Below are 17,370 nucleotides of genomic sequence, written 5' to 3' on the forward strand. Positions count from 1 at the left end.
GAATAGTAAGTTGGTATAAGGGTGACCTCGTTTTACTATTTATATCCCCCAGCCTAGCACAGGACATAGACCAGTAGGTTCTCAAAAGTTATTGGTTACAATTTAAAATACAGAGGGAGATGTTGGGTTTAGACCTCTAGATTTCACAACTCTATTCATAGTCATCAATGAAAAGTTCATATGATTTAAAAAACAGACCAAAAAACGCCACTATAACACTGAAGGCTAGCCAAATTTATATGGTATTGACTAAAAACTACAAAGGTTACAAAATTAAAAAAAAAAATTCATCATAATTCCATACAAAGGAAGGTATGGACAAACTGCATATGGTACAAGAAACACAAAATGAGCTCTAGCACTTCTACCTGGCTACTTTATAGGCTCTGCAAACTCAGATTTTCATTAAACAAAGGAAACCCCAAAGATAGCTTTCATTTCCTGTGTTCCAGAATCCTCCTTCCTAGGCATAACCAGAACTAAAAAGGCTATGATACTAGCAACCTGGGACTCCAACTGGGATTTCTGTGGGTTCTGTCTAGCGAACATTAAGGACACAGACTGTTAGAGACCTAATTCCCCTGGTAGTACCACTAGAAATATGCCAGCAAAATCTCCAAATAGATCTACAACCCTTGTGTTTCTGTGGCCCTGAGAAATAAAATGGGAGTCTATAAGAGAGGCTCCCAGAACGTTCTAAGAGGACAACGTCTATTTGTCTCAGGGCTTCAAATAACAAGTGCAAAGCATGTTTATGGAAGTGAGAAAGAAATCTTACTATTGTTGACCGTGAAAAGTTAAGTCTGAAGACATTAATAACAGCAGATATCCTGAGGGCTCAAGAGTAAGAAATACTTTAGTAACAGAAACCAATGGAAAAAAGGAAGAAAATGACAGGACTGTCTACTTGAAAATTCAAAAAACCCTAAATGACAAGAGGCAAGATCACCGGTTACAAACTTTCTAGGCACAGGGACCTGTAGTACAGGTATCATGGTCACCCCAGGGTACTGAGGATGTGATAGATATGCTGATTTCAGAGCTCAAGCAAACAAGACCCTTTTCCCCATTGGTGCTCTCAACTCTTATATATGCACCTAAACTGTCACTGTACCTTGACCTACCTTTGGGACATGCTCACCATGACAAATCAGAGATGACAAGCCATACCTCCTGAATATTTATGCCCATGTGAATTAAGCACACCCCATATGTACATTTCAAAATGTGGGTGAATTGCACCATTGTAAATATCTATATAATCCCACTGTGTTTCTGAACTTCTGTGTTATACTGGCTTTTGAAAACAATACACAGATTGTGTGGATGGCCAACAACACAGATCAATGTGGGTATAAATTTTGGTAAGTATGAATAAAATGGCCCTAGGTAAAGACAAGCCCACACACAGTGAACAGACAAAAAAGTAGTTTGGTTCTGTTTGTTTTCTTCTTAAGGATAAGCATTTTCAAACAAAAGTTAGGAGTCAACTTTTCCCAAAAATATTATATACTGAAAATACTGATCGAGAACATCTCTTCAAAAACAAACAGAAGCAATCTGTCATAACAGAGTTGTAGTAAGAAATAGAAAGAAAAAAGGAAGAACTAGGAGACAAAAATACTGTAATTTTTCAAGAAAATCACTAAGTGGCTATTCCTATGAGCAGCTTCATTCCTTTTTTGCCCACCTGGCTTTTAGCTGCAGATCGATGGGAAAGGATCTGGTTACACCCCACATAAGACAAGAATCTAACTCTGTCAGATCCCAAGAGGTGACAGAGTCCAACCCAACTATATCTAATGTAAGAAGCTACCCTCTACTACATCTCACAGAATGTTGGTCACCCTGTTTCAAACACTCAATGATAGTGAATAAGCTAATCGACCACCAGAAACAGAACCCACCGCTCTTTTTTCAGATAGTTCCAGAAGGTTCTCCAAGATCTACCTTCAACCAACAGCTCCAGCTTAGCATCAATGACTTCCTAATTCTCATCCAAAGCTGCAGCCACACAAAGCAGGCCTCAGTGGTTATGCACTAATCCCTTAACTTCTTACTTTCCTTTCTGTTGTTCCTTTTGCCTACTATGATAATCTTTGCTCAACACCGCCACTCCCTTACTGAAAGCCTGCCCATCTCTAGAGGACAAGCATGGACACCTCCTGTTTCCTGATGCCTCTCTAAGCCCCAGCCAGAACTAACCCACTCTCTCCTTTGCATTTGTACACTATTCTTTTCAGTATCTCAGTTACAGCAGATATTATTACAATAATCCATTGTTTATCAGACTTCTGACCTATGAGTTTTCAGATTGCAGAGACAGACACTCCTCCCTCTCCCTTGCCAGGTACTCCTTAAGGGCTTCTCACAGGAATGTTAAACTGAAGCCCAAGAAATGATCACTTTATACATCTAAATGCACTTTTTAAATAGCTCTGAGATATAATTTGCATACCACATAATTCATCCACTAAAGGTATATAATTCAATGGTTTTGGTATTATACTCACAGGGCACGCAACTGTTACCCCCATCTAATTTTAGAATATTTTTGTAACCACAGGAAGAAATCTTGTATCCATCAGCAGTCTCCCCAATCCTCCCCAATCCCACCTGCCTAGGATTTTATTTTATTTTATCCACTTCCTGTGCTACAGATTTATCTATTCTAGATATTTCATGTAAATAGAACCAAGACTGGCTTCCTTTACTTACATAATAATTTTCTAAGGTTCATCCACATTATAGCATATATCAGTATTCCACTTCTTTTTATTCCACTGTATGGATCTACCACATTTTAATTATTCACCATCAAATGGATATTCAAACTGTTTCCACTTTTGGACTATTATGCTACGTTAGACTATTTGTACACTAGTTTTTGTGTGGACATATTTTCATTGAGTGAAATCCTTACCAACACTTATCACCTGACTTTTTGATTACAGCCAACCTAGTATGTATAAACTGGTATCTCATTGTGGTTTTGACTTGCATTTCCCTATGACTTATGATAACAAACATCTTTTCATGTACTCACTGGCCATTTGCCTAACTTCTTTAGAAAAATGTCCATTCAGATTCTTTGCCGAATATTAAACTGGGCTATTTATTTTTAATTGTTGAGTTATAAGAGTTTTTCATATATTCAAGATATAAATCTCTTTTCAGACACATGACTTATAAATATTTTCTCTCATTTTGTAGGTTATCTTTTCACTTGATGGTTTACTCTGTAACACAGGTTCCTCATCTACATGAAATCCAATTTTTGGGGTGCCTGCGTGGCTCAGTGGGTTAAGCCTCTGCCGTTGGCTTCGCCATGATCCCAGGGTCCTGGGATGGAGCCCCGCATCAGGCTCTCTACTCAGCAGGGACCCTGCTTCCCCCTCTAGCTCTGCCTGCCTCTCTGCCTACCTGTGATCTGTCAAATAAATAAAATCTTTAAAAAAAAAAAAATCCCAGCTTTTTTCCCCTTTTGTTGCTTGTCCTTCTGGTGTAATGTATAATAGGACTGCCTAATGCCAGATTGCAAAGACTCACTCCAATGTTTTCCATTTCCATTTAGCTTCTAAATTTAGGTTTTTAGGGGCACCTGGGTGGCTCAGTCAGTTCGGCTCAGGGTCCTGGGATTGGCTGGCAACTGGCTCCACACTCAGCAGAGAGTCTACTCATCTCTCCTTCCCCCCTGCCCCTCCCCTGGCTCCTGCACGCACATCAAGTGCATGCTTGCTCTCTCAAATTAAAAAAATTTATGTTTTTATTTATATATTTGACAGAGAGAGGGCGCAAGCACGAGAGAGCGTGAGCACAAGACAGCACAAGCAAGAGGAGTGGCAGAGGGAGAGGGAGAGGGAGAAGGAGAAGTAGGCTCCCCACTGAGCAGGGAGCCTGAGGATGCCAGGATCAATCCCAGGACCCGGGGTCATGACCTAAGCCAAAGGTAGACGCTTAACTGACTGAACCACCCAGGCGCCCCTCAAATTTAAAAAAAAAAAAAAAAAAAAAAATTTTAGGTCTTTGATTTGTTTTGTGTTAATTTTTATACATGGTATGAGCATATATTCAGTTGTCCCAGCACTTCAATCATTTATTGAAAAGAATGACTTTGGTACTCTCACCAAAAATCAGTTATCATAACATACAGGCTTATTTATTAACTGATTAATTGATTACTATAGTTTTGTTAAGTTTTGAAATCAAGAAGTGTGATAAGTCCTTCAATTTTGTTCTTTCATACGATTTTGGCTATTTTGGGTCTCTTGAATTTCTATATGCATTTCAGGACCAAGCTGTCCATATCTGCATAAAAGCCACCTAGAGCTTTGTCAGGGATCACACCGTGTAGATCAATTTGGGGGAGCTCTGCCTCCTAAATAGTGTTAAGTCTTGCAGTCCAGACACTGCTATCTTTCCATTTATCTAGGTCTTCTTGGATTCACATGCATTTTTATCAGACTGAATCCACATTCTTTCATATCTAATACAGCCTTAGATTTCCCTCCTTGTTTAGCTCTGCTACTATTAAAACAGAAATATATGTTTGCAAATGCTGCCCATTTAAAAAAAATATTTTATTTGTCAGAGAGAGAGCACAGGGGGAGCAGCAGGCAGAGGGAGAAGCAGGCTCCCCAGTGAGCAAGGAGCCTGATGTGGGAATTGATCCCAGGACCCTGAGATCACCCAGGTGTCCCAAATGCTACCCATTTTTATGAGAACCCTGAGGACTCTAAGGATCTAGGGTTTTCCTATTAACTGGGAACATCCTAACTACTAAAGTCATAAAGGCTAAGTTTTAGTTGTTTTCGGAGTATTCTTTGTATAAAACTTATTGAAGAAAAAGGTTACCAATGAAATGATTTTTTAACTTATACATAATGCACATGATCCTGCTTTCATATATGTAAGCATAAATGTACACATGTATGTAAGAAAACAGCAAGAACTCTGGAAGAAAATACACCAATATGTTATAGTGGTTACCTCTGGATGGTAGAACTGGATGGAGAAGAGACCTAGCGCTTTTTACTTGTGTGTGTGTTTTGTGGGGGGGGGGTACATAAAAATGGTTTAAGCCCAGTGAAGGAGGATTTTTTTTTTCCCCCCAACATGTACCACCCTAAGAGTAAACAACCGGCTGACCTTGAGATCGCAGGTGGTGTTGAGCAGCAGGTTGGAAGGTTTGAGGTCACGATGCAGTACATTAGCTGAATGGATATATTTTAACCCTCTGAGGATCTGGTAAAGAAAATAGCAGATATGGTCGTTGCTGAGGTGTTGCGTCTTCAAGAGCTTGTAGAGATCTGTTTCCATGAGGTCCTGTACTATATATCTGTTTAGACAGGTTAAGGTAACAGAGCAAATTATCTGGTTACACTTAGCAAAGCACACTGAAATCAAAACGAACCTTCTCCCCAAACAATCCATTATTATATCATGTGGCCTGCAAGGAAAATGAGAAACTGATGAAAATCTGATTTACCTCTATGGAAGGAATCTGAAATAGTTAACCTTCTTAAGTCCTGTGGAAAAAATAGCCATTAATATCTGCCTGATATGATCAATAACAGGCCTAGACTGAGATGAGACAGGCTGTTATGCAAATAACCTTTCATCCTAGTCCATTGTCAACAAACCCTCTCCAAGGGTGGCCAGCAGGCATCCTACACTCCCCTCTTCTCTTTGGCCCAGCAACAACTTTTAATGTCACTGTTCTTTTACCTCCCTTCTTGTCCCCCCTCCCCTACCTTCGGAAACACAGACCTAGAACACACTGCTACTAAATGCAGCCTTCTACGTGCTTGACTCTTAATTAAGGTTAAGATCCTAAATAAATGAGAGTATTGGGAAGTCATGCTAAGGGGCTCACGCTGGCTTTACTCCTCTTGCTTTCTTGCCTACCCACATATCTAAGCCACCTAGAATTTTATCTGTGTATGATTTCTTTCTTACAGAAATTACATTCTAGAACTCTTTAGCTTTAACTTCACCCGATTATTATTTCATTAGCAGTGTTTCTGTGTATCTCTTATTCATTTCTGTGTAAATATTATTGTATGTCCCCTACAGATTCATGTTAGATGAGACACAGTATGGGATTCAGAGGAAACAGAATTTGAAAACTTGTCATCTTGAAACAGACTTGATTTTCCTAGTAAAAGGTAAAGGAGGACAACAGGTGGTAGCAGGAGGCATTTCACTTAACACTAGAACTTGATAACAGAGCTGTTTAGAAATGAAAAGGGCTGGAGCACCTGGGTGGCTCAGTCATTAAGCGTCTACCTTCGGCTCAGGTCGTGATCACGGGGTCCTGGGATCAAGCCCCGCATCCAGCTCCCTGCTCCATAGGAGGGAGGCCTGCTTCTCCGTCTCCCACGCCCTCTGCTGTGTTCCCTCTCTCGCTATGTCTCTGCCAAATAAATAAATAAAATCTCTTTTAAAAAAAAAAAAAAAAGAAAGGAAAAAAGAAAAAAGGAAGGGCTGCCTAGAGACAGTGAGCTGCCTGTCCCCAGCTGGGCAAAAAGCAAACTGGGAAAACTGGTAGGAATGCTGTGCTAGCCCGAATAGTAACTTTTCTCTGGCAGACTCTCTTCAGATACTTAATGCTTCTATCTTTCAAATGCAGTCTTTAACCACGGAGCATTCTCTGGACCAGATTTCTAAATGCTGCTGATAGTTAATAACGTAATTTCAGAGCTGAGTCAAATTTAAAGACCATGAAGGCTAGGCTAGTACCTTAATAATGATGAGAAAACAGACCTAAAGGTGAATGACATGGTCTAAGATCAGGACAGTCTGGATTTGACCAGGTGATATCCAGCACAACCTCCTTCTTACTCTACTATTCATTCCCACTCTTTTTACCACAACAAACAATATCTAGAATGGAAAAAACATGACTGGAAATGGTGTTAAGATTTTCCAGAACTATACTTAACCAAAATCTTTACTGGAATGGACAGTAAAAATACAGGATTTCTAAAAGACACTAAAAAGAGTTACTGACAACTCATAAAAATGAATCAAAGAAAAAAATTATACAAGTCTAGTAAACAGCAAGCAGATTACAATTTTCCCTTTAATGTGGTTTATATACTTTTCCTTTAACTCTGATAAATCCAGGTATTTCAAGTTACATTTCCTCAACAAGGTGATCAATCAGTGGAGGCAGCTGTCTGAAAAGGATACACATCTTTCATTTGCTCAATGGTTGGTGCTCGAATAATGTCATTGATTCCAATGATGTTCTCATGTCTGAAGCGCAGTAAGATTTTTATCTCCCTCAGGGTTCTCTGGCAGTAGGTCTGGTGCTCAAAAGGACTGATTTTCTTGATAGCTACTCGAACTTTGTTGACATTATCATAAGCAGAGCTAAAAAAAAACAAAAAGGAGAGGGAGGGGAAAGATGGCATTTAAAATAGTTTAGGAACATCTTGGCAGAAAGAATAAAAATCGGTAAAGTATTAAATGTTTAGCACTCTGGGTAAATACTTGTTTCATACACGTGAAGGCAGCATGTATATTATCCACAAAAAAGCCACAAGCTAGGAAGGATGTAGCTGGCACAATGCAACACATACTCAATCTCAAACTTAACACAGAGCCCAGCCCCGATAAACATGTAGATGCCCACTGTCATGAGCCCCCGAACATGGTTTATGCCATACACGCATACACAAAACATTTTCTCAGTTTTTAACAGCAACTGCATTTTGGTGAGAGTAATCATTTGTCTCCAAAACAACTTCCTATTGTATCAGATTCCTCTGACTCAGCAGCAACATTCAAATGACCATCAACTACATTTTCAGCCCCAACAAAAATGGACCCAAGAGGACGCCTTCATTGCTTGCATCTACTTTGTCTTATTTGCAAAATGACATGACTCTTTCTTCTTTTTTAACTGTTTTTTTTTTTTAAAGATTTTTCTTATTTATTTGACAGAGATCACAAGGAGGCAGAGAGGAGGCAGAGAGAGAGGAAGGGAAGCAAGCTCCCTGCTGAGCAGAGAGCCCGATGTGGGGCTTGATCCCAGACCCTGGGATCATGACCTGAGCCAAAGGAAGAGGCTTTAACCCACTGAGCCACCCAGGTGTCCCTAACTGTTTTAAGTAACAAATTAATGTAGGCTCATATAGTGCCAGGACTGATGTCATATAAATGATAAGCAAATTATTCTTGAAGAAAAATGGTGATTCTATGTGTATTAAGGTGGGTTTTAACCATAAAACACAAAAGCTATAAGGGAAAAAAAATCACATTTTAAGACAGTACTGGTAAGACAGTACATGGTTTTGAAACCTACTATAACACATTAAAAAAAAAAAACACCTTGCCCTTCAAAGTTCTTTTCATATACCTAATTACATTTTGTCTTCACAATATCTTTAAAAAGTAGAGGACAGCAATGTTTTTATGTACACTGCCCAGGTAAGATTCCCTTAGATATAGGAAGAATAATTCATCTACCCAAAGGACTAATATCCCTAGGCCTTCTTTTTCCAAAGTACCTTAGGTTTATGTCCTCTTCTCAGGAAGCTGTCCTTCCATCTCACTCTATCTGGGTACATGCCGCATTGACAGGCTGCCACCAGTGGATGAGTCCCATCACTTAACTAAAGTGCTACTCAAACTGTGGTCTCCAGACCCTTGCATCAGGATCACCTGACATTCTTGTTAAAAGTGCTAGTTTCGGGGCACCTGGGTTGCTCAGCTGGTAAAGAATCTGACTCTTCATTTTGGCTCAGGCCATGATCTCGGAGTTGTGAGATTGAGCCCTGCAGCCACTGGTGTGCTCAGTCTCTCCCCCCCCCCCCTCTATCTTTCCCTCAAATAAATAAATATTTAAAAAATTTTTAAAAAGCTAGTTTCTGTGCCTCATCCTAGGCCTTCCTTTTTGAAAAAAAAAAATTTTTTTTTTAAATTCCAGTATAAGTAATGAACAGTTTATGTTAGTTTCAGGTGTACAACACCTGATTATGCTTCAACAATTCTACGTGGTACTTAGTGATCATCGTAAGTGCCCTTTCACCTATTTCATCCGTCCCCCCAGCCACCTCCCCTCTGATAACATTTGTTTTCTATATTTAAGAGTGGCAGGGTTGGGGTGGGGAGGGAGTAAGAAGAGAGTCTATTTTTTTGCCTTTTTTCTTTGTTCACTTCTTTTGTACCTTAAATTCCACATATGAATTGAATCATACAGAATTTGTCTTCTCTTATTTTTTAAAAATATTTTATTTATTTGACAGAGAGAGATCACAAGCAAGCAGAGAGATAGGGAAGCAGGCTCCCTGCTGAGCAGAGAGCCCGATGTGGGGCTCGATCCCAGGATTCTGGGATCATGACCTGAGCTGCAGGCAGAGGCTTTAACCCACTGAGCCACCCAGGCGCCCCAAGTCTTCTCTTATTTCACTTAGCATAATACCCTCTAGATCCATCCATGTCGCTGCAAATGACAAGATTTTACTCTTTTTAATGGCTACTCGACTAATATTCCATTGTATATACACACATTGTCATCCACTTACCTACTACTGAGGGACAGCTGGGGTGCTTCTGTAGGTTGGCTATTATAAAAAATACTGCTATAAACATAGGAGTACATGTGTCTTCGAATTAGTGTTTTTATATTCTTTAGGTAAATAGTAGTGGAATTACTGGATCACGTGGTAATTCTATTTTTAACTTTTTGAGGAATCTCCATACTGCTTTCCAGAGTGGCTCTTACTTTTTTTTTCTTCAAAGCACTTAACCAAAATATTAGGGTAATCTCCCCCCCCACAAAGACTTTGTTTTATTTGTCAGAGAGAGAGCACAAGCAGGGAGAGTGGCAGACAGAGGCAGAGAGGGAAGCAGGCTCCCCACTTAGCAGAGAGCCCGATGCGGGACTCGATCCCCGGACCCTGGGATCATGACCTGAGCCGAAGGCAGCAGCCTAACCAACTGAGCTACCCAGGCATCCCAATATTCGGGTAATCTTACAACAAAACCTGTAACATATTCTTCAAAAAAAGAGTTCTAAGGGCATCTGGCTGGCTCAGCAGAGCACGTGACTGACTATCTCAGGGTCATAAGTTAGAGTCCCACATTGGGTATAGAGATTACTAAAAAAAATAAACTTTAAAAAAAAAAAAAAAAGGTTCCATAGCTGTCACACAGGGCCCAGTTCTTTCCAAACTGTCTTCAAGGTCTGACTTAACAGAATTCCAGGCAGAAGCAATAATAATTATGCCTTCAATTCTGTGATGGTTTTATGTATTTTAGAGTGAGTGAGTTGGGGGGAGAGGCAGAGGAAGAGAATCTTGAAGTAGACTCCCCAGTGAGCGTGGAACCTGGTGCGGGGCTTAATTCCATGACCCTGAGGATCATGACCTGAACCGAAACCAAGAGCTGGATGCTCAACCAACTGAGCCACCCAGGGGCCCCACTGTGATGCATTTTAATCTTGAATGTTACCACTCTCTTTATGATCAGTACTCTATTTAATCTTTTCTATAAGAGCTTTCCATTTTAGTAAGTATCAATACCTGGACCACTGAACTGAAGAAGTGCAATAACACTGACAGGCAATAAAACATTGCTTGTTTCCTCAAGCGCTAGAAATACAAAACAGTAAAATTGAAAGTTTTTTTTTCTCATATTTGTGCTTCTGTATGGTATTTGTCAGTCTGCTTATTCTGAGAATTACTGATGCATTTGACTCTATCATAGAACAATGCTGTAGGAGGCACTTTACTTTTACTCACCTCAATTCTCCCACACTACTGTTAATATATTGCACTTAGGTGCCCTTGATACTTTGATATGAAATATATTTCCTTAAATAAAAGAATCACTACTCAAATCTTTGGTTTGTTGCATGAGGGCCTAACCCACTGATTTTTAGCTCAGCAGGCAGAGGGATATGTCATTCAAACAATCCAATTAGATAATGATAATGAATATTTTTAGAAATTAAAACTCATTTTGGGTAATTAAAATCATAGAGCATGAGTCCACCAAAAGAGAATTTACAGGTTAAAATATAGGCTTAAACTCAACATTATAAATTTCTTATTTTACTGAAGCAGGGCAGTTAAACATGGCCATAAAATTTGCTTCTGAGCACGACTGTTGGGGGGAGGGGCTTATGGGTGACGTGCTCCTCCAACTGTATTAACACTAGGTGATAAAATAACCAACTGACCCCATTTAAGGGAGAAGGCATGAGATCCTCCTCATTGGTTCCCACTTGAAAAGAAGACATGACTCTGTCCATGGAGTTGGGTCTTTTCCTATCTGTTTTCCAGCTCCTTTTTGTTTTATATAATCTGCCATAGAACTGGTCACAAATATTCTTTTTGGAAATTAAAACTCTTTTCCATATTCTTCCATAACAACTCTATATTTACTCATTTTTTCTTGGATTTCTCAGTTTTGTTTTCTATATTTTATTTTGCTATATCTTATTATTGACTTTTTGGTGTTAGCTTTTGTTTTAAAATCACTCTGGCGTTACCAACTCTTTTTTTTCTTTCCTCTAAGAATTTAATCTTTGCTCACCTCCATCTCCCCCCACAACTGATACCATGCTACTACTTTTACTTGAAATGTGCCTCTGTAAACAACTTATGGGTGCAGGTTAGGACCTCAATCTGTATGTGATTATACCGTCTTTGGATGAGTCGATTTTAGATATTCAAATTTTTTCTTTGAACTGATAAACTTGCGCTTTTCAAAAACAAAAATTTAAGTAAGTTGTTCAATATTAAGGAAAGGAAAATCTTAGGGTGCCCAGGTGGCTTCATCAGTTAAGCATCTGCCTTCAGTTCAGGTCATGACCTCCGAGTTCTGGGATCAAGCCCCACACTGGGCTCCCTGCTCAGCATCCTCTCTCTCCCCTTCCCCCTGCTTGTGCTCTCTGTCTCTCTCAAATAAATAAAATCTTTAAAAAACAAAAAGGGAGAATCTTCCTAACTCATCTCTATAAGGCAAATAATCTTTAACAATAAATAAAAACTGATGATGAAAAAGAACTAAAACTAAAACTAAAGACAGAGGCACCTGGGTGGCTCAGTCAGTTAAGCATCTTGATCTTGGCTCAGGTCATGATCCCAGGCTCCTGGGATCGAGTCCCGCATTGGGCTCCTTGCTCAGAGGGGAGGCTTCTTCTCCCTCTGCCTGTCACTCCCCCTGCTTGTGCTCTATCTCTCTGACAGATAAATAAAATCTTTTAAAAGGGGGGGGTATGACCACTATGGAAAACGGTATGAAGGGGCCTCAAAAAATTAAAAATAGAACTATCATACAATCCAGCAATTTCATTCTAGGTATCTACCTAAAGAAAATGAAAACGATTAATTCAGAAAAATATGTGCAACCATTCTTCAGTGCAGCATTATTTACAATAGTGAAGACAGGGAAACAACCTAAGTGTCTGCTGAAGAATGGATAAAGATGTGGGATATATATGTGTGTTATGAATATATATGTACATATGTATATACACACATTTCACCTTTAAGTGGAATCTAAACAACAAAATAAAATAAAACCTAGACGCATAGATACTGAGTAGTAGTTGTCAGAAGGGAAGGGGTTGGGGGCAGGGTGAAATGGGTGAAGGGAATAAAAAGATACAAACTTTCAGTTTTAAAATAAATGCCGCGCGGTGATGTGATGTATAACATGGGGAATACAGTTAATAATACTGTATTAATTTTGCATGGTTAACACATGGTAACCAGAACTATTGTGGTAATCAGTTAGCAATGTATACAAATGTTGCATCACTACAGTGTACACATGAAATAGAGTACTGCTGGGCACCTGGGTGGCTCATCTGACTTTGGCTCAGGTCGTCCTGGCATTCCCCTCTCCCTCTGCCCCTCCTCTCACTCATCCATGTGCTCTCTCTCAAATAAATAAAATCTTTTCTTTTTAAATTAATTTTTTAAAAGATTTTTATTTATTTATTTGACAGTCAGAGATCACAAGTAGGCAGAGAGGCAGGCAAAGAGAGGAAGGGAAGCGGGGGGAGCCTGATGCGGGGCTTGATCCCAGGACCCTGGGATCATGACCCGAGTCGAAGGCAGAGGTTTCAACCCACTGAGCCACCCAGGCATCCCTCAAATAAATAAAATCTTTAAAAAAAAAAAAAAAAAAAAGGAAGAAAAAGAAAGAGAAGAATTGAATAGAACAGAATACTGTCAATTATACTTCAATTAAAAAAATTTTAAGGGGTGCCAGAGTGGCTCAGTTAGTCAAATGTCCAACTCTTGATTTCAGCTCAGGTCTTGATCTCAGGGTTGTGAGTTTAAGCCCTGCACTGGGCTTCATGCTGAGCATGGAGCCTACTTAAAAATAAAAAAATCAGGGGTGCCTGCGTGGTTGAGTCGTTAAGCAGCTGCCTTTGGCTCGAGTCATGATCCCAGGGTCCTGGGACAGAGCCCCACATCCGGCTCCCTGCTCCTCAAGAAGGCTGCTTCTTCCACTCCCACTCCCCTTGCTTGTGTTCCCTCTCTTACTGTGTCTCTGTCAAATAAATACATAAAATCTTTTTAAAAACTAAAATTAAAAAAACTAGAAACAAATTTAAGGGGAAAAAAGAGACATGATAACAGGGAAAAAATTAAACATTTCAAGATGTCAAAAAGAGTGATAGTGGTTTAGGGGCACCTGGGTGCCTCAGTCAGCTAAGTGTATCCCTTTGGCTCAGGTCACGATCCCGGGGTCCTGGGATTGAGCCCTGTATTGGGCTTCCTGCTCGGTGGAGAGCCTTCTACTCATTCTCCTTCTGTATGCCACTCTACCTACATGTGCTCTCTCTCAATCTGTCAAAAAAAAAAAAAAAATCGTGGTTTATGAACCTACATATGTGATAAAATTGCAAAGAAAATACACGGAAATGAGTGCACATAAAATTAGTGACATATAAATGAGTTCTAGAGTGTATCAATGCCAATCTCCCAGCTATGGTATTGTGTTGTAATGTAAACTGTAATGTATGATTGTAACATAAGACGTTACCAGCAAGGGAAACTGGGATTTCTCTGTATCATTTCTTTTTTTTTTTTTTTCCTCCTAAGATTTAATTTATTTGAGAGAGAGAGAATTGGAGGTAGGGTCAGAGGGAAAGGCAGACTCCCTGCTAAGCAGGGAGCCTGATGGGGGACTCAATCCTGGGACTCCAGGATCATGACCCAAGCTGAAGGCAGTCGCATAACCAACTGAGCCACCAAAGTGACCCTCTCTGTATTATTTCTTACAACTGCATGTGATTCTACAATCATCTCAAAATAAAACGTTAAATTTAAAAAAGCATCTAACAATAGGGAAGTAATTATTCATAAAGTGAAAAACTCTGCAGCTGAGAAAAAGAGTGGATAGAAAGATCTTCGAGATTGTTAAGTGGAAAAAAAGCAAGGTCCAGCAGTGAATAACATGCTATCTTTTTCTAGTAAATAATAAAAGATATATACTAATATATTAACATTTGCCTGTGTTTGCATAAAGGAAGTCTGGAAGAATACACAAGAAAATAAAGGATCAGGGCGCCTGGGTGGCTCAGTGGGTTAAAGTCTCTGCCTTCGGCTCGGATTGTGATCCCAGGGTCCTGGGATCAGGCCCCTCATCAGGTTCTCTGTTCTGCAGGGAGCCTGCTTCCCCCTCTCACTGTCCGCCTGCCTCTCTGCCTACTTGTGATCTCTATCTGTCAAATAAATAAATAAAATCTTAAAAAAGAAAAGAAAGGATCAGTGGTGCAGGCACAGATAGCCAGGCTGGAGTCGGGCAGAAAGGAGTGCAAAACCCTTTACTGTATACCTCTTAATTGAAGAGCCATGTGAACCTCTTCAAAAAAAGACAAAACAAAAAAGTCCCACAACTTTTTAATTAGGGGAAAAAATGTACAGGAGAGATACCAGTGGAATACTGGAATCTTTAAAAGAGGAAGCACAACTATTTTGAAATTCCTGACCAATACAAAAATACTTGAAAAATTATTGGAAAGAGGTGCAAAATATCTTAACTTTGTTCCCACCTGAGAGAATAGTGTGCTCTCTCTATCTTTAATAAATTAAAAAAAAATTTTTTTCTAAGAATTTATTTGACAGAGGGAGATCATAAGTAGGCAGAGAGGCAGGCAGAGAGAGAGGAGGAAGCAGGCTCCCCGCTGAGCAGAGAGCCCAATGTGGGACTTGATCCCAGGACCCTGAGACCATGACCTGAGCGGAAGGCAGAGGCTTAACCCACTGAGCCACCCAGGCGTCCCTGTTTTAAGATTTTATTTACTTATCTGACAGAGAGAGAGAGACAGAAGGAACACAAGCAGGGGGAGTGGGAGAGGGAGAAGCAGGCTTTCCGCCAAGCAGAGAGCCCAATGTGGGGCTCAATCCCAGGACCCTGGGATCATGATCTGAGCCGAAGGCAGACACTTAATGACTGAACCACCCAGGTACCCCAACAGTACTCTGCTCTTGAGGAATTCAAGCTACTGATAGCCAGTCATCTCACATAAATGTAGCCTCAATTTCCAGATAAATCCTGAGATCCATAAATCGTGGGTAAGGCATAGGTCTAAGGCTGGAGGTTAGCATACTCAATATTTAAAACAAATTCCTGCTATTCAGCAATAAAAGGGAATGAACTTGATATAAACACCACAGAGGAATCTCAAAATAATTATTCTGAGTAAAGCCTGACTACCAGAAAAGTACTTCTTCCATTCATAGAAAACACAAACTAATCTTTGGGGACAGAAAGCAGATTTTTGGGTTGCTTGGGGCTGGTGAGGAGGGAGGCTGGTAGGATAGAAAGACTACACAAATGGAGACCCAGTAACTTTGGAGGTGATGAATACATTCCTTATCTTGGTTGTGTTGATAGATTCATGGGTGTATAATACGTCAAAATATAAACTGTACACTTTAAATATGTGTAGTATATTGTTTATCAATTGTTTCTCAAGAGAGAAGTTCCTAAAAAAAGGAACCAAGGCTCCCTGGATATGTGGTCAATTTCTGGGACAAGGGTGGATGGGAACAGATTCCAGAAACATATCTGATCAGTAAATGTGGAAGTAGAAGCCCACAAAATTCTGGAGTAGGTTATTTAACAGATGTTTTGTGATCACTTAGGGAAGAAAAGGGAACCAGCATGAGTCAATTATGAACAAGTCATGCTAAACTAACTTCATTTCCTGTTTTGATAGGGTTACCACAACAACACGAGAGTGACACCAGAGCTGTGGTGGACTCAAGCCGCACTTGTCGAGTACTTCCCATTTGTGAGACTTCATGTTAGGGTTGGTGACAAAAACAAGTAACGATCCTGCCCCGAAGAAGCTAAGAAACGTGCAACAGGAACAGACAACATACACTGCCTTTAACATAGTAAAGCACTTCTGAAAGAAAAGGCAAAGCTGGATTTGGATTAAGTCCAAACAAGGGTATTAGGAGAGGATTAAAAGATGATGAGACCTATAGAAACCATACCCTGAAGGATGAGCAGGCTTCTGAAAGAGGAGCAAGGGCACCAAGAAACACAAGAGTTAACATGTGGATAGGTAAACAAGCAGAACATCTATGGAGACCACTGGCCTCACCTAGCTGGGCCCCTCTCCACAAAGAGGTATTTACAGGGTCTGGAGGACATGCTCATCAGGAGCCCCAGAATTCCCTACTGCCTGAGTCTGCATCAAAGGCTGTGCAAGCCTCTTACACAGCAGCTCTGCTGAGAGGAGAATGTTCCTCCAGTTTTTATATCAGAGTGGCCAAAGGGTAGCTGTTTGCAGGGTGTGCACTGCACCTGCACTGTCATGTCAAGCTGGGTATCCCGCTTATGAGACACACATCAGCTCAAGCTCATGGCAAAGGCATGGGTCTGGGCTCTGGAACTGCTGACACTGAACTCCAAGAAGCCCAAGAATTTTCCATTTGAAGCTCATCTTTTTTTTTTTTTTAAAGATTTTATTTATCTGAGAGAGAGAGCATGGGCAAGAGTAGGGGAAGTGGCAGAGGACAGAGGGGGAAGCAGACTCCATACTGAGCAGAGAGCCCAATGCTGGGCTCCATCCCTGGACCCTGAGATCATCACCTGAGTGGGAGGCAGTCGCTTAACTGACTGAGCCACGCAAGAGCCCCAATTTGAAGCTGATCTTACAGGTCTTTAAGAAGGTTTATCTGTGTGATAGGAGGAGAGACTATATTTAAGGTTTCTTAATTTGATGAATATGGTACATGGGGTTCCATTTGTATTGTTCTTTTTTTCCCACTTGCATTCTTAACTCAGGCCTTGCACACATTAGAGCTGGGTTTAAGAAGTACAAAATGAAGATGTGGGGGTTGGGAAAGACAAGGGCCGTCTTGAACTTCCTGATTTTAAAGA

General features: G+C 40.3%; 1 protein-coding gene across 1 annotated transcript in view; it reads right to left on the reverse strand.

Annotated features, from left to right (window-relative positions):
* MAPK1 (mitogen-activated protein kinase 1) overlaps window positions 1-17,370 on the reverse strand; it is a 113,307-nt gene that overhangs the window by 39,670 nt on the left and 56,267 nt on the right. The window contains exons 2-3 of the mRNA XM_044243782.1: window positions 7,195-7,377; window positions 5,149-5,338 (exon numbers count right to left, since the gene is read on the reverse strand). Of these exons, the coding sequence (XP_044099717.1) occupies window positions 5,149-5,338; window positions 7,195-7,377 (373 nt within the window). The remainder of the gene's footprint in view (window positions 1-5,148; window positions 5,339-7,194; window positions 7,378-17,370) is intronic.

This window comes from Neovison vison, chromosome 3 (genome assembly GCF_020171115.1).
Source record: "Neovison vison isolate M4711 chromosome 3, ASM_NN_V1, whole genome shotgun sequence".
Classification (NCBI taxonomy): Eukaryota; Metazoa; Chordata; class Mammalia; order Carnivora; family Mustelidae; genus Neogale; species Neogale vison.